General features: G+C 42.9%; 1 protein-coding gene across 1 annotated transcript in view; it reads left to right on the top strand.

Annotated features, from left to right (window-relative positions):
- OTOA (otoancorin) overlaps positions 1-26,401 on the top strand; it is a 67,318-nt gene extending 40,917 nt beyond the window's left edge. Inside the window, exons 18-28 of the mRNA XM_054580934.1 lie at positions 1,649-1,784; positions 2,703-2,893; positions 4,503-4,596; positions 5,157-5,286; positions 9,069-9,256; positions 10,648-10,803; positions 17,272-17,414; positions 17,629-17,765; positions 18,255-18,352; positions 21,678-21,870; positions 26,349-26,401. Of these exons, the coding sequence (XP_054436909.1) occupies positions 1,649-1,784; positions 2,703-2,893; positions 4,503-4,596; positions 5,157-5,286; positions 9,069-9,256; positions 10,648-10,803; positions 17,272-17,414; positions 17,629-17,765; positions 18,255-18,352; positions 21,678-21,870; positions 26,349-26,401 (1,519 nt within the window). The remainder of the gene's footprint in view (positions 1-1,648; positions 1,785-2,702; positions 2,894-4,502; positions 4,597-5,156; positions 5,287-9,068; positions 9,257-10,647; positions 10,804-17,271; positions 17,415-17,628; positions 17,766-18,254; positions 18,353-21,677; positions 21,871-26,348) is intronic.
- Positions 26,402-27,723: the final 1,322 nt, after the last annotated feature.

Below are 27,723 nucleotides of genomic sequence, written 5' to 3'. Positions count from 1 at the left end.
GGCTCCACCGCAAAGCACAATGACTTAGAGTAAAGAGGTGATTCCCCAAAGTCAGGTACTGTACCATGGGAAAAGGTTATGGACGCTGGGAACAGAAGAGGGAATATCTTCTTCAGACTGTAGAGTCAGTTGAGACTGAACTAAAGCTTGAAGAATGAGGTGGGGTTAGAGAGTTCAAGGTGGACACCCCAGCCAGGGCATAAGGGATGTTCAGTCTGGCAGGGGGTAAGGAAAGTGAAGTGTTCAGAAGAATGCAAGGTATGCATCTGCAGAGTAGTTGTTAGAGACATAGGTCAGAGAAGCAAGGGATGGTCAGATCAGGGAGGAGTATGTGATGCCCAGAGATGTTTCAGATTTATGCTTCAGAAAGATCATCACCACTGCCTATGTGACGGAATGCAGGGGGCTCAGCTGGGAGGAGGGGGACAGTGGAAGCTTACTTCTATAACCTGCACATTGGCATGGCTGTCTCCTTCCACTTATCCAAGTCTCAGCTCAATTAGCACTGCCTTAGTAGGGCCTCTCCTGCTGTTCCCCATCATTCTCCACTGCAGAGCCATTTTATCATCTTCTTTTTCATTTATCATTGTCTACATTTATCAGTAGCTGAAATATCTGGTTATCTGCTGGTTTCAGTGTTTTTTCTTCCCTCCCCCCACAATTAGAATGAAGCATCCTGAGAGCAGGGACCTGCCCCTCAGCTTTTGTTCATGGTTGTAGCTCATCCCCAGCACAGTGCCTGGCATGCAGTAGATGCTCTGTAGATATCTGCTGAGTGAATGAATGGACAAATGAACATATAAATGAGATGGTGGTACTGCGAATGGAGAGGCAAGAACAGATTTGGGTATTAGTAAGGAGATAGCAGTGACATTTTGGGGTCAAAGGAGAAAGGAGTCTGGGATTGCATGGAGGAAGAACATTTTGAGTTTGGTTTTGAAACAGTCAAGTGATGATGGCACGTGGGTCTAGAGAAGTCTTTCTTAACCTTCATTTCATTTTTGCCTTCCTAAGGAGGAAAATTTCATTTCTCCCTAAAGAGAGAAATGATAAGGAATAATTTAGATGAGTAGGATTGATCTTTGATGGGTCATAAATCATTGAAATAACCTTATTTTCAATCCTTCTCTTCTCCCCCCTGAACCAGTTTCTGCCCCATAGCGAGGTGATATTGCATCTGTTGAGAATATACAGCTGAGAGTTTAGGGGTCAGTTCTGGACTAGAGATGATGGAATTGGGAGTCATTTCTCTTGCTCTCCTCACTCTCTCCTTTTCAGTTTTCTTTCTCACTTTCTATTTTATTCTCTTTCCTGTTTGTCCCTTCCTTCTACTTTTCCTTTTCCTTTTCTCCTCATCTCTCCTCAACAGGTCCATCAGTCAATGTATGTTTATAGAGATACTATTCTGTGATCAATGCTGCTGGGGCACAGACGAGGAGCACGATAGGAAGTTTGGTTCCTGCCTGTTAGGAAAGGAGCACAATGGGTGGGAGGCTTGCTACCTGCCCACAAGAGCCACAACATCACTGGGAGAACAAGCATTTAAAGAAGAGCCCTGTGATAAGTTCTTGGGTATCAGGCCCTGACTTCAGGGGCTATCCAGAGCAGTCACTCTCTTCCTTCTCTTGGTTCCCCCATCTCTCTTCAGGACTCACTACCTGGCTTCTGTCCCAGCCTCCCGATGTGTGCCCTTTCTGATCAGCCTGGGAAAGATTCAGCTGGACTCCTTCATTTTAGATTCCCACAAAAAGAGTGTGGTCCTCAAGAAAGTGCAGCAATGCCTGGTAAGGAAACTTTCTGGGTGACACCTTCAGTGACTATGTCTATGACCCTCCTGGAAACCCTCAAGGGATCTTTCTGGGATCTCAAGCCTGCTGTTTGTCTCAGAGCTGGCTCTGAGTCACTAGGTGGGAGCAGCCTTGGCCATTGGCTCTGGGGCCTGAATGAGGGGAGACTACTCTGGGGGACTGGAAAGAGCACAGAACACGGACATGCCTGTGTGCTGGTGATCAGTTATATGGGTTATATGGCTGTGGGGAATTACCTCCCCTTCCAGAGCCTCAGTCTGCAAGATGGGTGCAAGAGAACTTCCCTTATGGAGTCGTTATCAAGGGCATGAAATAAACAAGGCATTACTTAATACCAAGAATCATAGGGAAGACCATCCTAGTCACGAGCTGGAAGTTTCTTTATCTTTAAAAAGGGTTGATATTAGTCCTTAGCTCTTACAGTTACTTTGAAGATGAATGATGGATCAAGTTCCCTGTAAACACTTGGAACTGTGCCTGGTCTATAGTAAGCACTCAATAAATGCTAGCTCCATTTGTTGTGTTAGGAAGAAGCTTTGAAGACTTTCAAGAACCATACAAACTTTGAGGGGATGTTTTTATTATTTATGTACTGTTATTATAATGGTTGTTGAACGCTGGGGTCTGCTCAAAGCAGAGACAACAATGACAGCCCTCACTTACCTAGTGTTCACAGTCTGCCAAGTTTCTGTCCACACTCACTCTCTATGGGGCCTCTCCAGCAGTAAAATAAGGTCTTCCTGGGGTAAAATCAGGTTCTGTGCTATCTTTACAAGTCCATGACAGGTCAGGGGATACACATTTTTATGAGGTTTGGGGACAGGATGTGTTTTTAAGGGATCTCAATCTTGAGTCCTGCTGGGTGTTCTCATCAGCTCCACTTGTCACTTTCAGAACAACTCCATTGCTGACGAGTACACCGTAGACATCATGGGGAACCTGCTCTGCCACTTGCCAGCAGCTGTCATCCACCATGGAGTGTCCCCCAGGGCCTGGGCTACTTTCCTGCACAGCCTCAGAGACTGTACAGACCTCAGCCCTGAGCAGAAGGCTGCAGTGAGGATCAGGCTCCTGGAGCAGCACGGGTGAGGAAGGTCAGGGCTTAGCGCCAGGGGTGGTAGATGCTGGCAAAGAGAAACCCAGCCCTGGCTCTACTGCTCTCAGAACCAAGAGTCTCTTGCTCAGGATGATTTGATCCTATGTTTATGCTGGAAATGCAACCTTTCTCCTTTGGCCTCAGATTCCCTGCAAAGTGAGAACAAGAGTAGCTGCTCTTCAGGCCTCACATGGTTGTCCCCAAACTCCTTGGTATATGGAAAGGGAAAGAGTTTTGGAAAGATAGCACTTCACAAATGCAAGGAGGTGGTAGTATTATTGTTGCTATGGCACAATAATAATGACAATGATAAAGATATAAATAATTGAGGCACCGTCAGCTCTGGGCGAGTGAGTGCTTCCTGGGGGAAACAAAATGGTTCTTTCCCATGTAGAATTTTATGTAGTTGGGTCAGAGAGTTGAGTAGGCTCCGACCATCAGACAACAGTTAGACAAACGTTTTTGGAGCTTTCACTGTGTCCCAGGCACTGTACTATTATATAGAGTTTAAGACCATGGAGTTGGGAGACTAGATTCCTTGGGTTAAAATTTTGTTTCTATCATCTCCTCTCTGTGGAACCTGAGGAAAGTTACTTAATTTGTTTGCACTTTATTTTTGCATTTGTAGAATGGGAATGGTAATAGTCCACATAGGATTGTTGTGATGATTGACTGAGTTAATGCACACAAAGGACTTACAACAGTACCCAGCAAATAGGACTGAGTATGCGACAATGGTTCTACTGCTAGAACCAAAGATACAGTGGTTAGTGAGATAAGTGTGGTTCCTGTCTTCATGGAGCTTATGGTCTGGTGGGATAACATTTTTAATCAAAGAGATAAGGGGGGAGCTTTTTGGCCAGGGGTGGTTTGGTCTTAGTCCTAAGAGAGGGGTTCACATTACTAGCTGGGCAGACCTCCTTTAGAGATGTCACAAAATTCAGTGCGAGGCACTTCACTGTAGACCTTTGTGATCTCTGTAAGAGCAACAGTAGGTTCTGTATTAGTGCTGTTAGTATCCTGCCAAATTCAAGATGAAATGTGTTGTTGTAAGAGAGAAGACTCTTAGGGTAATTTAAAGAAATAGATACATCATTACTGTTCTAATGAGGAAGGGGAGGAGGAAAATGGTGTGATGTAAGTGATAGAAATTTAACAATTCAATTCAAACTACAAAATGGGAATTTATTGAGTTTAGAAATTGAACATAATGGAAAACTCCAGGGTGGACTGCAGGCATGGTTGGATCCAGGAGCTCAAATGATGTCATCAGGAATTTTCCTCCAATCCCTCAGCTCTGTGTTCTTAGGTATGGCTTTATTATCTCCACTGGTGATAGGAATTGCCTCTAATATCCTTTTTACTTCTTGGGATACCAGAAGAAAGAGAGAGAGCATCTCTAGTAGTTCCATAAAAATTCCTAGGTATGGTTCTGATTGGTCAGCCTGTATCACATGCACATTGCCTTGGCCAGGAAAGTGGGACCATGTGATTAACAGTCTCCTCACATCTTAAGAAAGTTCATTTCTGAAAGAAAAGGATGCCGGGGGCAAGGACAACAGCATAGTTTTAATTTGTTGCTTATTATCTGTTCTTAGTCTCCCCCAGAACTGGACAGCTGAGATGACCAAGGACTTGGGACCTTTTCTAGTACTTTTCTCAGGAGATGAATTAAGCTCTGTTGCCACAAAGGTATTTCTGTGTTCTATCATTAAGATGTAGTCCGTTGTGCTCCACTGGGTTTGCTGCCAGCTTGCTTTTCTGGAACCTTCCTTCTTGTACCAATGGGCTCAGGTGTTTCCAGTTCCACTCCAGGATGCCCATGGTTCAGGAAAAGAGAGTGAGTGACAGCTAACTGAACTCTGACCTTTTCATGTGGTCTGCTCGCAGAGGTGCATGGCCTGTGTGCTATGATTCAGCTACCTCTCTGCTCTTTCTACATGTGTGTTTGTTCCAAATCTTACATGCACCAGGGCCATGTGCATACACATATGACCAGCCTGTGTAATGACCTATACTTATATTATCGAGCATTTGTTGAATTATTATTGAGGTTAAGTATAATTTTATATGATTCTTTGTAGAGACCATGTTAGTTGGGCTAGGGATCAAATTTCTATGAGAAGCTGCTATGAAGAAAAAAAAACTGAGACAATAAGTACTATTATAGCTTAACCTTTGATTTCAATCTGTGTTTAATGTGCTTTAATTATTATTTGCTCCTCCTTGTTTGTCTTCTCTCTCCCACATAGTTTCCTGATATCCTTCAACAAACAGCTTCTGAGATGGTTGGGATCTTGCCCCCCAAAGATTTCCTTTGGGCTGTCTTTGCATCTGTTCGGAACAGAAGTGCAAGGAGCCCCAGCATAGCCCCCAGCCCTGGTGAGTGCTTCTGGGTACCTGAGCCCATGCCATGCCAGAGTGTTGGGCTGAGTTGCCGGCTGGCACCCGGAGGCCTCCTCATCTAGGGGACTAGATGAAGTGTTTGCAAAGCAAACAATCCACAGGCAAAGATCTACAGGTCAATGAACTACACCTTTGTAAAGTGACTTGGAAGCACATCCTACATGACTTACTCAAGCTAGTGGTTTAATGGTGGACATGTGCAAGAAGCGTTTCAAAATGATTGACTTAATGGGATAAAAATGGCTGAGCAGCTACGTTTGCAGTGCTGGGACCAGGCTGGCTGTCTTTGAACCCTGGGTCTGCTGCTTACTGGCTGTGTGATTGGGTAAATTTTTTAACCTCTCTGTGCTTCAGTGTTTGTCCTCTGTAAAACAAGGACAATAAAGTCCCAACCTGATTTGGTTATTGTGAAGATTAATGGGTTTAAACTTTTAACATGTTCACAATAGTACTTAGCATGTAGGAAATGCTCAGTGTTAGGTATTTTTATTATTATTGTAAACCTACTCAGTGCAGACTTGTGCCAAGCAGGAAGAGACAAAATTAATCAGACCTGATAATAATTGTAATAATCATAGTTGACAGACAGTGCTTCTGTTCTTTCCTGCAACTAATAATCATTGAGCAGAGATGTGTGAACAACACACAAAAATCCCTGCCCTCGCAGAGCTTCCTTTCAAATGGTTGGGATGGGGGAATAGCCAGACAATAATTACACAGTACTACTGTAACTGAACACAGGTCAGCTGGGACTCCAACCTGGGCATTTTGAACCTTACCAGAGTCCACACTGTCCTGGCAGAGTCACTAAGAACTGTAACCAAGTGCAAGTCTGGCTGCCTGCTGCTTCAAAAGCCAATCTCAAGAGACAGGTGCTATTGTAAAGGAAAATGGCTTATTTGCAGATGGCGGTCATCTGCAAGATGGGGGACTCTTGTCTCAAAGCCCGTCTCCACCTCTCAGTGCAGAGAGAGGTTTTTATAAGGAGGGAGAGGGGAACAGAACGAAGAGATCAAGGGAGGGGGTTGCAAACTTCTCTCCATGCAGATGAGCACATTCCGATAAGGCAAGTGATGGTCTGGTGTGTGTCATCCTGGTTTAGTCATTCTGGCCTCACATCATCCAGGCTCCATCGTTGAAGTTCAGCAAATCTCCTGGAGCTGGAATGCCTGAGGGTCAGGCATTTTGAAGTTAGTTCCTAGGATTCTTATACAAACTGCTGTTTATGTACTTATCAGAGTCAGCATTTACATAAACAATGTCAAAAGAATGATGAGGTGGATTAAAATTTCCCACTATTACAATCCCCAACTGTTACAGTATGTTGTGTGTTGATAAGTGCTAAGAAGGAAAATAAACAAGGGAAGGAGTCAAGGAGTATGGGTGAGGGACTGTAATTTGAAGAGGGATGTTTCAGTGAAAACTTGACATTTGAGTAAAGACCAGAGGGAATGTGGGAGAGGGCCTGTGGATATTTAGAATTTTGGAGTCTTCCAGGTAGAAGGAAGCATGACAGGAGTGGCAGATGAATGGGAAATGAGAGGCCAGTGTGCTGAAGTGGTGTGGGACACAAGGAAAATTGTGCAAGGCCTCGTAAAGAAACTGGAAGGACCTTGGATTTTACGCTGGGTAAGAGTTTCTAGGGGGAATTCAAGAAAGAGGTGTTGTGATCTGATATATGGGTGATCATTACTCCATACCTCATCTCATCCTCACCTCTGTCTTGTGAGGTGGGCACTATGATCTCTCCCACTTTATTGAACAAGGAAATTGAAGTTTAGAGAGATGAAGAGACTTGGCCAAAGTCGCAGGGTTAATAGGTGGCATCTCTTGGATTTGTCCCCAAGTATGGTGGAATTGACCACTGTCCTCACAGCCTCACAGTTCAGTTGTCACACTGCAACACTTCTTGTCTTTCTACACTCAGGAGAGGACACTGTTACCAGTGTGTAGTCAGAGTTGCCATTAGTGGTTCTGCGTATTAATTATTGCCCTGCTTATAGTAATGGATGGATTAGCAGAATTACAATTTGGTTTCATTTTAGTTAATTTTTGCATGTGTGTTTGAGTCATTCAACAAATATTTACTGAACAACTGCTCTGTGCCAGGCCTGGGAACACAACGGTGAGAGGACCAACTTCCTGTTGCACTGTTTGACCATTCTGTTCCTCTAGTTCTGTTCTGTTACTGGCTCCTGCTTTCATTGGCAAGTGGGGAGGGGGACCTCTAGGAGGGATGGGTCTTCTGTCCCTTTCAAGTGGGTTATGATAATGTTTGAGGAATTCACACAGTGCTCTTGACCAGGTCCAGTTTTATTTCTTGATTGGAGTCCATTGAATTTTCTTTTTCTTTTTTTTAGTAATTGAAAATTTTTTTAAATTTATTTTTTCAAGTACATTTGTCTCTGCCTTCCCCCCACCATTTTCCCTTGCCCCTTCCCTGCCCTCCCTCCCTCAATCCGTCCCCTTTGGTTTTGTCCATGAGTCCTTGCTATATATTCCTTGACTTTCCCCTTCCCTTCCTTTTCCCCGCCACCCTGCTCATTCTCTCTTGTCCCTGTTGGTTTCTTTTCCTTTCAGTGTTTCTGGTCTTATTTTCCTTACATCTTTGTATTGTTGGTTAGGTTCCGCTTAGAAGTGAGATCATATGGTATTTGTCTTTCGCCCCCTGGCTTATTTCGCTTAGCATAATGCTCTCCAGTTCCATCCATGCTGTCGCGAAGTTTAGTAGTTCTTTTTTTCTTTCTGCTGCGTAGTATTCCATTGTGTAAATGTACCATAACTTTTTGATCCAATCATCTACTGATGGGCATTTAGGTTGCTTCCAACACTTGGTTATTGTAAATTGTGCTGCTATGAACATTGGGGTGTGTAGGTTCTTTTGAATTGGCATTGAAGAGACAATGAGAAGGGAGTGGCCACAGGTGGTGCTAGTGACTCTGTCAGCACCAGGTGGGATGGGGACGACCAGGATTGTTCTTAAAACAAGGAGCCCTGCCAAGACAATATCTTATTTCTGTGTTGAATATGGGTAGCTGGGTTGAACAGGTTAGTTTCAAGTTATTCAAAGACCAAAATGGGTGGTTTCTCCTATTGCAAGAGAAGCAACAGGTCAATTTCTCCTCTCTCCTGGGTTGAAAGGCCACAACCCATCCATGGCTTTTATGGAGGACAAATCATCTTCCTTTTCAACTCTTAGGAGCCATCCTCCCTCATGATTCTGAAACCCTTAACTCTGGGTTTCAAATGTAAATATATGGGGTGGTGGAGGCAGGTGGCATAAATAATAAAAAAAATATGTATTGAGTATTTATTGTAGGCCTGACATTAAGTTCTTTATATGTGGTGACACATTTAGTCCTCACAAAAATTTTCTCCTCATTTTATAGTTGAGGAAACTGAGGCACAGAGGGGTTAAATAGCTTTGGATTTGAGTTTACAGCCAGAACTCTTACCACCAGCTCCTGCTGCCCTCAAGACAACTTGAAGTCTATGCGTAATGTTGCAAAGCTCTTACTCTGTGCATGTGGCTGTGCAAAACATTGATATTTTCATGATTTTACTACCAGGTAATTAACAAGAAATGGCAGAAATGGGATTCAAACTGGCCCCTGAGTCCCTGTTGTCAGTTCTACACTGTACGTCTCTCCTGGATAAACCCGACTGGAAGAGAGTACCATTTACTTCAATAGAGAGACATACTAACATTTCCTGAAATTCTTGTTCTCTGTTTCTTCCCTGTGTCCCGCTGTTTTCAGGTTGCCGTGGAGTTGAGGTCCCCTCTTCTGATGATATCTTCAGGTTGGGCAAAGCCAATGCCTGCTGGGCCCCCCAGGACCTGCTCTGCATGGAGGAAGACACATTCATCAGGCATGTGGAGCTTCTGGGGGCTGTCAGGGGTTTCAGCCCTCCTCAGCTCATGGCCCTAAAGGAAAAGGCAGTACAGGTAAAGCCCACCTACAGGAGAAAGCATTTAACAGAGGGAAAACCCAACGCAACACTCCCAGCACTTCTATCATAGAGTGCTCCTTCCTCAAGGAGTTCTCACTGTGTTTTCTTGTGGAAATTTCACTGCATAAAGTTTCCAGCTCCCACCTCTTAGGGCTGCTGTGAAGAGCGGAGTGAGGTGTGTCTCAGTATCTAATGGGAGCTCAGTCAATCAGATTTTGTGGATGTTCCATGGTCTTTGGCAGAGATGTTTCTAGGAACAGTACCTTTTCTTTCTTCACCTGGATAGCCCAGGTGGTGCATGAAGCAGCTTTTCACAGAATCTTTGCAAATACATCTGGAAATGTAGAAGAAAGGAGTAAAAAGAGGACCAGAAGAAATTTGCCATTTTTATAAAGATCTCCTTGAGTGGTTTGTTTCAACTGTCACGATAGTTGTGGAATGTATAGTTACCCTGGTGGGTTAAGACATTAGATTCTATAAAATTATATTTGTAACTAGTTTTATAAGTAATTTGAGTTAAAAAAGTTAGGAAATAATAAAAATCAGTTATAATTTTTTACCCAGGGATAAGCACTGTTAATATTTTGTCATATTCACCTGAAGCTTACTATATTTCTGTGTATATATGTAAAATATACAATACTTATATATTTCATAGATGTATTTCACATATATGCTTACTAAAAAATAGTACCACACTTATCTGCTATTCAATAACTTCTGCCCACACCCCGCATTATACAGTGCATATTTATCATATCAGAAATATAAATCTACATCAGTATTTAATAGCTATATAATATTTTACTTTATGACAGGTTCTTATTTATGAAGCTAATTGGTAGGCTTTTATATTGTTTTTATTTTTTAATAGGCCCGTATTCAAGGCCCATATTCTCACATATTTCTTTGTGCACTTGTCTTGTTATTTACTTAGGTTAAATTAGGTGGAATTTCTAGGTCAAAGAGTATAAATATTTTAAAAGATTTCATTTCATACAGCCAAATTTCCCTCTAAAAAGTCTGTACCAATTTATATTCTCAGCCATCAACAAATGAGTGTATCCTTCTCCCCACATCTTTCCAGCACAATAAATAGTCATTCTCTTTACTCCCTTATCAGTATCATCAGCCAACATGGTATTCTTTGATTGTTGTTAATGTACATTTTAGAAATTATGACTGTGATTGAATTTCCCCCATATGTTTATTTCTTCTTTTGTGAATTTTATGTTTATGTCTTTTGTCTTCTTTTAAAACAAATATAGTCATCTTTTCCTACTTGACTTACACAAGGACTTTATATATTAAAGAGACTTATTCTATGTCTGTTTTAAATACTTTCATTAATGGTCAGTCTAATCTGGCTTTTTTTTCTATCTGAAGGTCTGGGACATGCCGTCTTACTGGAGAGAACACCACATCGTCTCCCTGGGCCGCATTGCTCTGGCTCTTAATGAGAGTGAGCTGGAGCAGCTGGATCTCAGTTCCATCGACACTGTGGCTTCCCTAAGCCAGCAGTCAGAATGGACCTCAGCACAGGTAGGTAGATGTTGCTGGATCTTTTCAATATACCGTCATCACTGTCATTTTTTAGTCTGTTTTTACTTAGTAATTTTTCTCCTAATTATGGGTTATATTTTCTTATTTGCAAGCCTAATAAGTATGACTGGCTGATGGGCATTGTGATCTTTATATTTTTGAGAGCTTGGTTTAGTTATATTCCTTTGAAGAGCACTGGGCTTTGTTCTGGCATGCATTTAAATTACCTTCAGATCAGTTTGATTTGGGGAGCTTCCTTTTGAGATTGATTAGGGAGAAAGTAGAGTGAGTTTTATTCTGTGGCTAATTTATCCCAATGACTGAGACATGGTTCTGAGAATACTACCTAATAATCCCCTGTGTATTTCAAGACCTTTCTCTGGTTGGTGGGAATGTGAACTCTTTCCAGCTCCATATGGGCTCTGGGAATTGTCCACCCTACTGCTTTCTTATGCCTTGTTCTGATACTTTTGTGTAGTTTTACTTCAGGCCTGTGTAGATCAGTACTCAGTCAGACTCGAGAAAACCTCCCTGCAGATTTCTGGAGCGAGCTCTGTCTGTGCAGCTTTTGCCTTTCCAGTACTTCCCTGCAAATTATAGGTGGCCTGATCTCTCTGAACTTTGATCTCTGTATCTTCAAAAGAGCCGGACTACTTGTTTGGGTTCTCTTTCCCACTCCATCGTCTAGAAACTGCCCCTGGACAGTGAGCAAGGGCAATTTTAGGGTTTTCCTTATTTACTTTCTTTTTTTCAGGAATATAGTTCTGTGTTCCTTGTTGTCCAATGTCTTGAATACAGATATTCTAAGTAATTTGTTCAGTTTTCTTTTCATTTTTTGTGGGAGGGCAATTCATCCTTCATGTGCTAAAGAAGTTCTCTTTAGAATTTTTTCCATTTGGGAGGGAAGTTAATCCATTATGTTGCTAGAAAGGGGGGTCTTAGCTGCTCTGTGTTATCTGCATTCTCAGGCAGCCCTCCCTCAGTGGTCTTTGGCACTATGCTTACCTATGAATTAATTTAAAATCCCACAAAAACTGCCCCTTTCTCATTAATATTTGGGAAAGTCCCAGCGTTGACCACAATCATGTAATTGCCTCTCCTGAACAGTCACTCTGGTCAAGGGTAGAATATATTGGTTGATCAGGGAGTGGAGTCCATCTCACCATGTGCCTATGAACTGAGAGTAGGAAATGGTGTATGGTAGGCTGCATAAAGATCCCCAAAGCGGTCTGCATCCTAATCCCTAGAACCTGTTACTTTATGTGGCAAAAGGGACTTTGCAGATGTGATTAATTTAAGGACTTTGAGATGGGGAGTTATACTAGATTATCCAGTGAACCCAATGTAATTTTGAGGGTTCTTTTAAAAGGAGGCAGGGGGCCCGCAGAGACAGGTGATCTGATGATGGAAGCAGAGGGATATACAGAAAGATTTGAAGGTTCTGCACTGCTGGTTTGAGGATGGGCCATGAGCCAAGCAGTGCAGATATCCTTTAAAAGCTAGTAAAAGCAAGGAAATGAATTATCTCTAGAGCTTCCAGGAACAGGACACACCATGCTGACCCACTTTAGGATTTATGACCTCCAGAACTGAAAGAGAATATATTATGTTGTGTTAACCCACTGAATTTGTGGTATTGGGTTGGCCAAAAAGTCCATGTGATTTTTTCCATAAAATAAAAGATTTTTTAATTTTCACCAATAACTTTATTGATTTGGATATTTTTATTATGTTGGCTGTCTCCTGCATGGTATAACATCAATTGTTCTTAATGTCTCGATTTGATTGCTATCAACTTCAGCTGGTCTACCCGACTGTGGAACACCATCCAGTGAGAAATCTCCAGCACAAAACTTTGCAAACCACTTTTGACATGTTCAATCAGCCATAGCACCTTCTCTATACACTGCACAAATCTTTTTTGTGTGTTTCAGTTGCATTTTTACCTTTCTTGAAATAATAAAGCATAATATGCCAAAATGTTGCTTATTTTCTTCCACCTTAATATTAATATTAAAATGGCTGCACAAAAGTTCACCAATTTTTTTTTAATGCACACTGATATGTCGGCTGTCACAATGCAATCTAACAAAGTTGTTTCAATTGAAGTTAAAGACAATTAAATACTACTAGAGTCAACTTACAGGAAAAAAAAAAACAAATTTTTGGCCAACCCAATAATTTGTTAGACCAGTCAAAGGCATGGCAAAGAAAGGAAGAATGGATGCTGGGTAGGCAAACCAATGCATGTCCCCCACTCTCATGAACTTGTGTACTCAGGATCACCATGACACATAATTCTAAGTGGCACCATTCAAATTGGACACAGTGTGAATTGTGTCCCCTGGAGTTGGGCAATGTAGAGGTACTGGCCATGAGGATGAAATAAGTTAATACACATGAAATACTTACAACAATGTCTGCCTGATATGTAACATTCAATAAAAATGAGTTGTTTTCATTGTCATCATTGCTGTCATCATCGCCATCATCATCAAACTTTCTCTTTCTGGCAGTTGCATAGTCTCCTCGTTTTCAAGGTTAGAACCACTAATCTGAGGTGCTCTCCACTGTTGTGTTCTGTACTCCTGGGGCTCTCAGACTGGTTTTGACTGGTTTGGGAAATGCTACATCACACTTCCTAAATTAAAACCATTCTATTCACAGTATGGGAGAAAACCAAAGATATATACCCAGCTTGGAAGCTAGAGTATCTCCTTCCTTTTACACCAATTTCAATTTCCATGGGTGACAGTGAGATTTGTCAACATATTTGAAGAGGATATGAAAACCTAACATTTGCAGATAACATTTGCACTCAGTTTCTCAAATTTAGTTCCAAATAAAACCCTAAAATGCATGTTTCTAGATTAATAGACCTGATGAAACTACATTAACAGAGAGTTCAACTTAAAAACCAATATAAGGAAAAAACCCATTATAGAAGCTGGTGGGATGAACAGAGAGATTGAAAGTTACAGTTATTTTTCAGTGGTTATTATTGCTTAAAAGCTTTAGTATTAATGGTCTTGGAGTCATTAGAGATACACTGGTCCAGTCATCCAAGTAAATATATTTTGGCTTGTCACCTGGCAGGCTGAGCTTGCATTTTCCAGGTTCCAGAGGCAAGGACAATTTAATACCAGGATGACAAATGATCCCGTTAAAAAATGGGCAAAGGACCTAAATAGACACTTCTCCAAAGAGAACATACAGAGGGCCCAGAGACATATGAACAAATGCTCAACATCACTAATCATCAGAGAGATGCAAATTAAAACCACAATGAGATATCAACTGATGATATTTATCAGAATGGCTGCTAGCAATAAATCAACAAACAATCAGTGCTGATGAGGATGTGGGAAAAAAAAGAATGCAATGATGGGAATGTAGATTAGTGTAGCCATGTGGAAAACAGTATGGAGTTTCCTCAATAAATAAAAAATAGAACTGCCTTTTGACCCAGCAATTCCATTTCTGGGAATATATCCTAAGAATCCCACCAACTTGAAAGAATATATGCACCCCTATGTTCATAGCAGCATTATTTACAGTAGCAAGATCTGGAAACAGCTGAAGTGCTCATCAGTAGATGAGTGGATAACAAAGCTGTGGTACATTTACACAATGGAATACTATGTGGCCATAAAAAAGGACATATTACTTTTTGCAACAGCATGGATGGATCTGGAGATTATTATGCTAAGTGAAATGAGCTAGTCAGAGAAAGACAAATACCATATGATCTTACTTATATGTGTAATCTAATGAACAAAATAAACTGCTGAACTAAATAGAAACAGACACATGGACACATGAAAGAGATGGACAGCTGTCAGAAGGGAGTAGGTGGTACTAGGTATAAAAAGGTGAAGGTATTAGCCAAAGAACATGTATAACCCATGGACACAGACAACAGTGTGGCGATGGCCAGAGGGAGGGTGGCAGGGACCGGGTAGAGGTGGGCAAGGGGGGTGCAGGAAATTGGGACATCTGTAATAGTGTCAATAATAAAGATGAAAAAAAATACCTCATCTTCAAAGTAATTTTATTTGAGTTGTATTTTTACACTTCCATTTTAAAATGAGCATGTCTGCTATCTGGGGGAGCCCTATTGCTATGAATCAACTAGTGAAACCTGACTATGAAGACTTAATAAAAGAGTTCATCTCCATCTTTTCTCCAACTCCAGTGTCTTCACCGGCTATGAACACAGGCTCTGGCATCAGATTGCCTGAGTTTTAATCCTAGGGCCATTGTTTACTAGCTATATAACCTTGGCTTTGACATTTAACCTCTTGTGCCTCAGTTTCCTCATCTGTGAAATAGGGGTAACATTAATACTTATTTCATAGAGTAGTTGTGATAATTAGATGGGGTGGAATATTTGAAGTGCTAGCATACAGTAGGCATTCAGTAATGTTAGCTATTATTTTTCAGTGCATATTAAATGCCAAAAACATTGAAGTCTGAATGTGGTGTTACTGAAATTCCTCTGTAGAACCTTTGAGCTTGGTAATCATTGAGGGCAGCTTCCTGAAGACACTGACCAGTCTGATTTGTAGAAACTTGGGAAATCTCCCTAAAGTCAGTCCAGCATTTGAAAGCAGCAACTGGATGCCATTTCAAAGGAATACATGTCCACAACTTCTATAGATCACTCTTGCAACTGTTCATTTGTTCTTTATTCATAAAGCACTTACTGATTCTCTGAGTGATCTGTGTGCCAGGCATTGTGCTAGGTGCTGGGATACAATAGTGAACTAGCGGAATATGGTGTGTATCTTTGGAGATTTTACTTGGTGATTCAGACAAAAAAAGTGAACAATCGAAGTGAAAAAAATTTTTAATTGTGATGTGTGATAAATAAATAGGCAAGGTGCTCATGGAAATAGAAATAGTAGGGAAGGAGACTACTTGAGATGAGGGAATCCAGGCAACCTTTGAAGAGGTAGTATTTAAACAGACCAGAGAAATGGGAAAGCAACAGCCACGTGAAAAGTGAAATCCCATTGCTACATATCGCATTTTTTAACATATCATAATCTTTGCCAAAACTTTCTCTCAACACTGTAATAATGTTTTTTTATACGATGGGGATGGACTGATGTCAAAGGAAGATGGGAAGTTCACTGTGTCCCAGTGATCCTCACTCCCATTCAAGAAATGTCCATCCTTGGTTGTCTCTTCTCTACCTTTGCCTTGTAAGCTCTTATTCTCTAGTAATCTTTTGCACTTGCCCCCATAATCATTGAGGGAGCCAGACTTTATCATACAGCTTATCTCCAATGGATTGGCTTGGATCTTTCCTCAGGTGCAACATAAGCAGATCAAGTACAACAGGGCTCATTTAGTTACAAGTGGCAGAAAACCCAACTCAAAGTGGCTTGAGCAAGAAAAGGAATTTATTGATTCCCATAGCTAAAAAGTTCAAGTTTAGAGTTCAGGTGTGCCTGGATCCAGGGCCTTCAACAAATGGTGGGACTCTATCTCCCACCATCTTTCAACCAGCTTTCCTTTTTGTTGGTTTTATTCGATGTGGCAAGTTCTTGCAGATTCAGGTGTTTATCATTCCCAGGTCCAGTCCGGAGTAAAAAAGGCTCTTCTCTCCTAAGTATTCCAGCTACAGTCCTGGTAGGTTTTGACTGGATCACATGCCCAGTCTAGGACCAATTATTGCAGCCAGACTAAGAGATGACTTGACTGGTCAGGACAGGGCCATAGAATCACCCCTGGAACTGAGAATTTTTTTCCAGGAATGTCACAAACAATGAAAGGCCACTGTGTTATAATTTCAGGAACCTTACACTTCAGCCCCCTTATATGAAAATTCATTGAAAGTATCCTGTGTGTTTTCAACACCAAAGCATTTGACATACTGCTCTCTGGAATGGAAGAGTAAGGGGAAAACACATTTCTGTAGGATCTTAGAGAAAGAAAAATTCACTCTGGCTGAGATAGTTATGAAAGACTTAATAAATAAGATAACATTGGACTTGAACACCCAAAATAAAAGGTGGTTGAATTTAATCAGTGGGAATGAAGGAATGACATTTCAGATGGAAGGACTGATTTGAGCAAAGGCACAAAGACAAAAGATTACAAGGTTTTGTCAGAAAGTTGTGGAAGCAGATGTTGGAAAATTTGAATCTTGATGCAGAAGAACTTAAATGTCTAAGCTGTCTGAAGATCATCAGTACTGAAGGAAATGAGCCAGCAGACACAGACACAGGACACAGTAATGGGAAAGGCTATAAGCGCTTCACCATCTAAAGACACCTCTGCAATCAGAGCACAGACCCAAGTGCTGGCCTGAATGCAGAGGCTACAGCGGTTTGGAATAGGGAGCATGTCTGGAGGAGTAGGGTAGGGGATAAGTCAGGAGGCTGCTGAATTACCCCTTCAGGTCTTGGGGTCTCAATCATCCCTGGATAATTCATCTCATAACCTTCCTTGTTTTCATAGGCTAAATCCATTCTGCAAGGATTCCTGGAAGATTCAGGCTATCGCATCCAGGATCTGAAAAGTTTCCACTTGGTAGGACTTGGTGTAACCCTGTGTGTCATGAATATCACTGAAATCTCACTTATAAAGATCACAGAATTCAGGTAACCGAAACACTAGTGTGTAAAATGGCAAATAATCTGTGGGTCATTCCTTTAGCAAGATATCCTCTGCTTCTGATGCTTGGCCGCCTTCTGAGTTAAAACAGGGAGTGGGCTTAGCTAGATCTTTCTTTGATGCTGAGCTGACCTATTTCTTCACACTGTTTTTGGCTAGAGAGTCTTCCAGGCTCACACTCTATCCCTGCCTCTTAATCAGGGCGGTAGTGGCTAGAATTGGGACCCTGCTCTGCAGCACCCATGTCTTGGCTGAGTTCAAGAGGAAGGCAGAAGTTGTGTTTGGGGATCCCACTGAGTGGTCTGGATCTGTTTTGCAGGAGCTTGGAACCATTGCAGGTAAGAGGCATCCTGAACACACCTTTCTCTCTTTTTCCAATGTTAAATCTGGGGACAGAAAAAAAAATCCTTGTCCGTGTGTAGCAAACATCTGTATAGTTACAGTAAAACCTAGATTTCTGCACATAAATTTGCAAATGGTGGGGTTGCAAATCTACCATTTGAATAAGCTCTCTTGATGGTTTTGTGCACTCAAAAGTGATACAGAATGTGACTGAATTGGCTCCTAAATTGGCTTGTACACGATATAAAAATGCACCTTCTGGGTATACATTTTATTGTAGGAGACCAATCAGGGCTAATGTGACCCGCATTTTTTTTTTCTGAGTTGATTAGGGAACTCAGTTCCCACTGTGATTTTCAGGGCCTTCTGTAAGGAGTTATGTGTACCTCAAACACTCAGATCTGTGCATTCTGCAGCATCACTAATAAAATAAGTAGAGTTCTGTTGGCTTGAACTAAACCCTCATAATTCATTTTTCTCTCCAGCTGGATTAACTAAAGAAGAGCTCCAAGTGCTCGATAAGGATTTGATGCCATATTTCCAACCATCAGCTATCAGATGCCTTCCTGATGAGATATTCAAAGTAGGTCCTTAGTTCCCGAAAGGCAATTGGAGCTTGACCCCATTTCAGGTCACACCAGGAAGCATACGGCAGGTCTTGTACTCTAGGGGCATAATTGGGCTTCTGCTCACAGGGCCAGAGGAGAGTTGTATGCTGACAACAGACGTGTCACAAGATAATTTCAGGGTTTTTAAATAGTTTTTTTTCTTAAAATTTTAACTTTTGTTTTAATTGTATTTATTTCTTATGGTTGCATTCTCTTCATAGTGAGCGGCACTAATTTTCTGTTTATGATGATATGACAAGTTTATATTCCCTTATCCCAAACCCTTGGGGACAGTTATATTTCAGAATTGAGAAATTTCTAGATTTTAGGAAGATCACTATGTGACTGCACAGTATGGCCGTGTCTTGGGAAGTACCTGCAAGCAAACACATTAATGTTTCTTCTAAGAAGCTGGGGCCAAGTCATACTAACTGAAACAAATATAGACTATAAATGGCCTCATATCAGTTCAGGGCAGGTTTTGCTAGCAAATTATTTTGTCTTAAACTTTTGAAAAAAATTTCCATTTGCAGACTTTTTTTGGACTTCAGAATTGCAGGTGGGGGATTGTGGAACTGGATAATACTTCATTTTAAAATATATTTTAGCAAAAACACTTGAATTGATTTAAAGAAAAAAAAGTATTTTAAAAACCACAGTAGGACAGGTTACAAACTACTATGGAAAATATTGAGAGGGTGGAATTAGATCACCTGAAGTTAGGGAAGCAGGATACTAAGTGAGAGCTCCTTGCTTCCTATCCATGTGCAAGATTAGGGGAGTGTTTTTTGGGGACAGTCTGCTCTGGTGGGGCCTGACCCTGGTGTTCTTGTTTGCTGGGTAAGTTGGGGACACATTCTGTTCCCCTCAACTGGATAAGACACACAAATGAGCCTGGACAAACTCCCATGATGCCATATCATTGGTTTATTTCAGGACACACAGCAGATCCTGAACCATTTCAATACCCAGGACAGCTCCCAGCCCAGAGCAGGCACACTAGATGCTTTAGAGAATAAATAGTCCTGAAGGCCATTGAGCTCCCCTTCCGGGAGGCTCTCTGGGACAGGCAGCTTGGTTCTGAATGCTGGCACATTGCTGAACACTTTCTTATGGTCTTGGACCGCAGTTTGTGGCTGCTTCCTTGCTCTGGCATTTATTCCAGAAATTCCTACTGACCGCCTACACTGTGGTAGGCCGGAGGCTAGGTGCACCGGGGCATGTACTGGGGAAGGGGTCTGACAGTGTCTTCAGGGGCTGGAGTGCAGTGAGCTGGGTAGATGGAAGTGAACTGGAGAGTTCTGTCTAGATGGGGAGGCTACTTCTCTATTTATTTTTATTTTTTAATCCTCACCTGAGGATATGTTTATTGATTTTAGAGAGAGAAAAAGGACGGAAGAGAGAGAGACACATCAGTTTGAGAGAGAAACATCAATTAGTTGCCCCCACTACATGCCCCAAACAGGGATCAAACCTGCAACCTTTTGGTGTACAGGATGATGCTTCAACTAACTGAGCCCCTGCCAGGGCTACTTCTCATCTCTGGCACATTAATGTAATGTGACAATGTGGACCTAGGGTGGTTGGATCTCCCTTCCTTCCTTCCTTCCTTCCTTTATTTATTTATTTATTCAAAGAAGCCAGAGTCTCCATTTTCACTGTGAAATTTCCTGATAATTAAATGTTGGCAATGACTTTGAATTACAACATAATGCAGCAAGCCTAGAGATTCAGTCTGGCTTGTGGGTGGCAAGTCAGCAACATTAGAAAAATAGATAATTTTTATTATACAGACTCTGTTAATGGTAGATGTAAGACGGAAGCCAGAAGAACACCTACGCTGTGTGTATGTGTTTGTGGGGAGGGTGATGAGAGAAAGGAGGTGATGCTGAATCTCACAGGAGAGGTGGAGAGGGAGGAACAGTGTCCAGGCAGAAGAGCACGGCAGAGGCGCTGACTCCTGCGCACACATAGCTGGTCATTCTGCTGAGTGAAGGGTGCTAGAGGGAGTAGCTCGAGGGATGGGCAGGGCGTAGAGCATGGCGACCTCATTGTTATATTCAGGAGCCCGAGCTGTGTCCTGGAGGGGCCAGGAAAAAGTCTACATGAGTCTAGGAGCACATCTCCTTTGGTAGGAAAGTGGGTGAAGGAGTAAAAGGAAGGGGTGACAGATTCTGGTCCCCTTTCTCTGAATGTTTTGTTTGGGCCCTTAGGAAAGAACCCAGATGACTTTAGAGGCCTTCCCACAAATGCAGAATCCTGCCATCCCACCTCATTCTAGACCCACGGGAACTAGTCACCAAGTCCTCTATGCTGAAGCAATTCCAGAAGGCTCTTGTTTAGGGTCCTCAAAGACACAGTGTGCACCGAAGAATTTTCTACTTTCAGTGTCCAGGGCAGACATCACTGATAGATCCTGCACTCTCCCTCCGCTGAGCCCTCACAGAATTCACGGTGCTCTAACACTCATACACAAAGCATCGCATAGGAGATGAGTCCTCTGTGTCATCCCACATCTCATCCAAAAGCCCAGAGAGGTTATGTAACTTGTCCACTATCATGTCGCGTGTGTGTGGCAGAGCTGGGACACAGGCTAAGATCTTTGACCTTTAAGCTTGTGTTTTCTCCTCCACATAAGCCTTGAGGAGGCACCGCGTGCTGCACTGAGCAGCATTAACTTACACAGTGAGAAATCACTCCCTTTCCAACTCCCCTTTAATACTGATTGCTTAAGGAGGAAGTCTCAATATCTCAATTTGGAGCCAAAATGTCTTCAACACCTCTGCAATGCATTTAAATCCCCTTTCTTTTTAAAGGCCTCAGGTTCAGTCCTTGTTGGCCAACGAATCTAGTTAAAATTCTATAATGTTTTTATTTATTTTTAAAAAGGTTTTATCTATTTATTTTTAGAGAGAGGGGAAGGGAGGGAAAAAGAGAAGGAGGGAGACATCCATGAGAGAGAATGAGAGAGAAACCTCGATAGGATAGGTTGTCTCTTGCAGGCCCCCAAATGGGGACCTGGCCCGAAACCCAGGCATGTGCCCTGACCAGGACCTAACCGGGACCTTTCCGTTTGCAGGAGGATGCCAAACCCGCTGAGCCACACCAGTCAGCCCTTTTTTATTTCTTTTGGCTTATTTTTAATGGTTACTGATGGCAAATCATTCTGGTTTTCTATTTTTGGAAATTCCCATTAAAAAATAAATTTATTTTGATAGCGAAAATGATCTGATATTAAGGAGAAATTACAAAGACGAGTACAGAACGGTACACGAGGGCACTGCCCCTTTGCCCCTGCAGGAGCTCTCCCCGGAGCAGATAGCCGCTCTGGGTCCGGAGAACGCCGCGGCCGTGACGGCTGCCCAGCGCCGCCAGCTCAGCGCGCCACAATTGCAGAGCCTCCAGTGGGCGCTAGATGGCGCCAAGGCGCGCTTTTGGCTGAATGCGCCCCCCAGTGCCAGCCCCACCCGGACCCCCTCCTCCCATTCTCCAGGTGAGCATGACAACCTCCTGCCTCTCCACCATTCCCCATCCCCTATTCCTATCCGTTGGTCTGCCTTGCTGGGTCTGGTGCAGGAAGGTTCCTGAAATTCAAGTTAGGGTTTCTGACAGTCATTGCAGTTCTGACTTAAGAGAAAAATCCAAAGTCTTTACTAAACACATATAAATAACTCTCAACTCCCGCTGCACTTAAAAATTCACCTGGGGGCAGTTTTAAAAGCTGCCAGTTTTGCACTCCCGACCCATAGCCCATTGAATCAGTCTCTCAAGACTAAATTCATTTCACTGATTCTTTTTTGACTCCTCCTTCCTTCTCACTGTGCAGTATTAATTAATAAATCTAACCAGTATGTGTTAAGCACCTACTATGTGCCAGGCCTGCTGTAGGGGCTGGGAACAGAGAGGTGGTCAAGACAGGCCCAGCTGTCTTGTGAATGAACAAGATGATTTCATGGCTGGTAAGAGCATGGAAGGTGGAAGAAAAGAAGGCAGAGAGGTGAGCAGACTAAAGGTTGAGCTAAGAGGGGGGAAGGGGTATGTGGTTTCCCTCCTCCTTTTTCTTCCTTACCTCCCCTTACCCCTCCCCTCCTTTTCCCTCGCTCTCCCACTTCTTTGTGATTCCTTCTGTCTTAGTGAGCAGCATCTTTGGGCTAAGGTGTGGGGAGACAGTTGTAAACAAACCACAATTGTCCTCCATTGTTGCTGAGTATAGGGGTGAGAGGGAGATACATACCCAGGTGACCATGAGGCAGTGTGACAAGTGCTATCATGGGAACACAGCACTGAAGGGACATGGGAGCTGCAGCTGACCTAGGCTCAGGGAGCACTGGGCAGTGGCCTTGGAAGCCTCCCAAAGACAGTGATGTCTAAGCCCCCACCTGAGGTAGGGAGAAGATGGACTCAGCCAGGTGGAGGGTATCCCAGGTAGAGAGAGGAGTGTGAGCAAATACCCAGAGAAGAAAGAGAACTTGGCACTCAAACCTCCCCTGTATCTTTAACAGTGTCAATGTAAGAAATGTTCAAACCTATAGAGAACTTTTATGAGTTTATTTGAGCAAAACTGATGACAATTACTAGGAAGCAAAAATCTCAATGGATTGAGAAACTGCTCCAGAGAATGACAGTTTTGCCCCTTATTTTATAATCAGAATCAAAGGAGAAGATGTAAGAGGGTTACCTGAAATTCATTGGTGGTAGATTAGGGAGGCAGGAGAAATCAAAGTGGAGAAATCTCTGAGACTGGATACAAACTAAAACAGACAGACACATACTTCTTTCATTTTTTTTAAAATCCTCACCCAAGGACATTTTTTTCATTGTTTTTAGAGAGAGAGTAAGGGACAAAGAGAAGCATCAATCGACCACCTCCCCTACACATCTGGATGGTGGATCATATACACCTGGACTGGGGATTGTACACACTGAGACCAAGGGTCAAACCTGCAACCCAGGCATGAACCCTGACCTGGAATCGAACCTGCAACTTTTTGATTATGGGAGGATGCTCCAACCAACTGAACCACACCTGCCAGGGCGACACATACGTTTTTTTTACATTTGTGATTTTAAGATAGTTAACAGTTAATGATGAACATAATAATAATAACAATGAGGGGTTTTGTGATCTCTGCTATGGTGTGAGAGTTGTGCTTTGAAGGGCCTAAAAAAAAAAGAAATTACCTTGATATTCCAAAGGTATGTTATCCTAGATGCAAAAAGACAATAGACAGGATCAGTAAAGGTAAAGACTAATCTTTGTCAAGGAAGATAACAGCCTAGGACATGACTACCTGCCATGAACTGCTTTATTTAGAAAGTTTTAATTTCAGACCATCCTATGTGGTTAGTTTGGTCTCTGAGTTCATAAGCCCACCACACAGATCTCCCCTGAGTTTATGAGGTTTAGTATGTGACCCCATTTTTGTCTACACCAGCCTCCCATTTGAGACGGCGAATTAGGGGATTCCCAATTTCTGCTGCCACCAGTGGCCAGAAGTGGTACTTATGAACAGGAGCCATGCCTTTTGATTTACTGTTATTATTTTTCAAAGTTTCATTAGTCCTGCCTGGTGTGGTTTAGGTGGTTAGAGCATCAACCTGTAAGTGTTGCAGTTTCCATTTCTGGTTGGGGCACATACCTGAGTTGTGGGTCTGTTCCCTGGCTTGGGTGTGCATAGAAGGCAATGTATTGATGCTTCCCTCTTGCATCAATGTTTCTCTCTTTCCTTTCCTCTTTAAAAGCTATGAAAAAAATGTCCTCTGGTAAAGATAAACACATGCACACACACACAAACTCCCATCCCCTCAAAATCTCTTCATTAAAATATAATGTGCATATATTTGGAAATTATTTTTAAATGTTGTAGTGTTTTGTGTGTATAATACACACAATAGATAATATACATGGTTCAAAATATTTAAGGTCTGAAAAGGGATGCAATGACATCTTCCTCTGTCCCCTGCCCCCTAGTAACATAGTTCCCTTCCCCAAAGGCAACCAATGTCAGCAGCTTCTTGTACATTTGTCCAGAGATATTCTGTGCATATAACTAGACTATCTCTGCACTTTAACAGAAGCTTATTATACACTTTGTTTGAGGTCTTGCATTTTTCATCCAACAATGTACCTTGGAGACTGTTCCATGTCTGTACATAGAGCTGTGCTATTGCTGGTTTTCTGGCTGCCATCTGTATTTAACTAGATATCTGTAGACAGACAAATCACTGTTTCTGTTTTTGTTTTTTACTATTACAAAGAATGTAGCAGCTAATGACCTTGTATACTTTGCATCTGTTCAAATTACCTTCAGGGTAAACTCTTCAAGTGAGAAAGCCAGGGGAGAGGGTTTGTGCATTTGTAATACTGACAGATATTGCCACATCCCTGGCAGAGAGGCTGAAGGGCTGTGACAATTCTCTCTTAAACCAGTCGTGTCAGAAAGTGGCTAGGGACCTTTAAAAAGGTGTCCCTGCAAGTCCTCAGCCAGGCACAATGCTAGATGCCTTTCTCCCTCCATTCACCCCCCAGGCCTGAGCTGGCTGACAATGGGTGAAGCCTTCCTGTGGGCCAGGCCTTTAATCTCTTATTTCCTAAACTTGCTTTATTATCTGAATCACCTGGGATTGATGCTTAAAATTCAGATTCCTAGGCCTGTCCCAGACCTGCTGAATCTGAATCTGCAGGGGAGGATCCTGGAATTTGATTTTTAACCAGCTCCCCAGGTGACTCCTGGTGAAGACAGCTCTGGCACTGGTGATTCACACAATCTCAGTTAATTCTCACCACCCCAACCTCCTATTTGGGGTCTTCAGTCCCATTTAAGAGACGGCAAAGGATGATTCGGCAGGTCAAATGAGTGGTTCCAGAGGGGGGCAACCCAGGGAGTTGGATATGATGCACCCACCCTCACGGCCTGCGGAGATCCCCTGTGTACTTTCTTGTGCTTCCTTTTAGGAGCCTCCATCCCCCTGGGTCTTTGGCCTGGCTGCCTGTTGCTGGTTCTAACGCCCCAGCTTGTGCGGTGAGTGGCCAGCACGCATCATCCTTCAGTGCCCAAGCCGCTGGCCTTGACCTGAGACCATGACCTGGAGACCAGGGCCCTGAAACTGAAAAGGCACGAGAAAGAAGAATAATTACTAACAATGATCTTGCAAGTTCTTAAGCTGGCTTGTGTGCTGACACATCGTCTGCCCCATTTCAGCCCTCTCTTGTTTTCCAGCCTGGAGACAGAAGCTGTTCAGAAAGTGGGGTGGGGGATTCTGTCAACAGCATGAGGACCTTGCTTACAAGTTACTGCCTTTTCTCTAGGCAGAGGCCAGAGCAATGGGTGCAGGCAAAAACATCACTTTAGCCAGGTTCCTACTGATGGTGTCTACTCTGCCTTTATTTCCCTTCCTCAGAGCTACAGGCTACATTGGATTTCTTCTTAGACATTTGGCAGAGCTGAAATAAATGAATCCCTCACAAGAAGCCAATATTCCTGCCTGATTGCTGGGACTAATTGATGTTCCAGTGGGCATTTCATTGCTTGGGAATTAAAACATTTAACATGGCTCAATGTTAAATCAATTTTTAAATACATTTTCCAGACACCTTCCATCGTGCCAGGAGTCAGCTTAATGGATGGGTGTTATCAGTGAAGCTTTCCAAAAGTTCCTTCTTTGAGTGGACATGGTGGCTCTTTCTGTTTAAAGTTGCTCTGGGCTTTGGGGATGGGTTGAAATAAAAGAAAATACATTGTGGAAGTTAGTCACCCATGTGATTGTGGCACAGCAGAGTAGACATAGTCCGCTGACCCAATCCTTTTGGAAGCTGGGACAGAGTTACTTCTGGAAATTTATAGGGCACTCTTGGCCTTTGGCTCAGGGAAGCAAAACTCAGGAAGGGGGGACAGCAGACGTGCTTTGACAACTCCCAGGTGTTGTGCCTTCTCAAAGACAGCCATCAAAGTTGTTTCTCACAGCATTCTATGGGTGGCAAGTTAGGCATCCTGGGTTCTCCTCCTACTCACACCTGGAAGTGAGAAGAAAACCTGCTTGAGTTTCCAAACTCTCCAGTGTTCCCTAAGAGGTGGGGGGATTTTTAAAAGTGGGTGTTGTAGAGACTGGCTTTTTCTCATATGTCACAGGTGGTTATGACAAGAAATTAAAAGATTAGGGTTTGGAAGGTGTGGTCTCTCAGGGATTGTTAGTGTAGGGAGCTAAGTATTAATAAAGGAGGGGAGCAAAGGGAATCAGACATTCGGAAGCCTAGTGAACTGGGAAGCTACAGCTTCACACACTGCCCAGGGGATTGCAGCATTGCCCTGCTAAAGGGATTAACAGCCCTCCTTCCCTGGTGTAGAGAGAAAAGGACCAGCTTCCCAATCTCCTCTGGGAACTGCTGGCCTGGTACCAAATAGCTGAGGGAAGGAGAGTGGGAAGTTCCTTCGCTGGGCACATACCCAGTAGAACCCAAGATGGCACAAGGCGAGGTGCTTCCACTTTGAGACATGTGCCGTGGGAGCCACAATGGCGACATAGAGGCCTGTCAGCCTGGCCTGGGAAAAAGATTGGATCGGATAAGGGACACAAAACCCAGAAAATGTAGAAAAAGGATTGGTTAAACAGAGGGCCCATTGGGAACCTGTGAAGGATTGGGAAATTGGTTAGTTTGAAAAAGTGCCTGGACCTTCTCAAGCCTGAGAAAATATAATCAGCCTAACAAAGGTGAGCTCTCTCTCAGTAACACGGGCTTGCCCCATTTGCCCATGTGGCCCTAGCAGCTGTCTGTGGCCCGGCCGCTGTGCAGACTCCAAGTGCACAGCACCTACTGGAGCGCAGCCAGAAACAGACTAAGCTAGCTGAAAGAGGATAGAGGCTGAAATGGACTGTGCCAAGAGCGCAGCATTTCAGGACACTGGCTTTTGTTCTGGGCTCAATGAAAACAAGGCTGTACTTCTTTCCCAGTGGGGCGGAACTGAACCTGGGATGGCCTTTTAATTTTGCTTCTACAGTAAATCTTACCACTACTCCTTATCCCCTGTACATGGGTTTTTGGAATGTTTTCCTTGTGACTCTGTGTAAAGACCCCGCTACCAACAACAATGGCATTTAGGCTGTGATTTTGTTTTGTTTTATTGGCATGAAAGTGGTGCTAATGTTGCTTCTCCAGCCAGATTGTTTATCTTGTTACAAATCACACCAGCCCCCGGTTTAGTTGGGCTGGGCCAGCTGCTTGGAGAGGGACACTGGGTGTCTGTGCTCATTTTGATCAGAAAGGCCTTCGCTCAGTACTCCCTCTATTATCCCATTCCTTTGGATTATCTTGGCAATGACAACAAAAACAACACTGCTTTCAGGCAGA

Source organism: Pteronotus mesoamericanus, unplaced genomic scaffold (genome assembly GCF_021234165.1).
Source record: "Pteronotus mesoamericanus isolate MK-2021 breed Mesoamerican mustached bat unplaced genomic scaffold, CSHL_Meso_final contig_64, whole genome shotgun sequence".
Taxonomy (NCBI): domain Eukaryota; kingdom Metazoa; phylum Chordata; class Mammalia; order Chiroptera; family Mormoopidae; genus Pteronotus; species Pteronotus mesoamericanus.
This window is presented reverse-complemented; position numbering and strand designations above follow the sequence as displayed.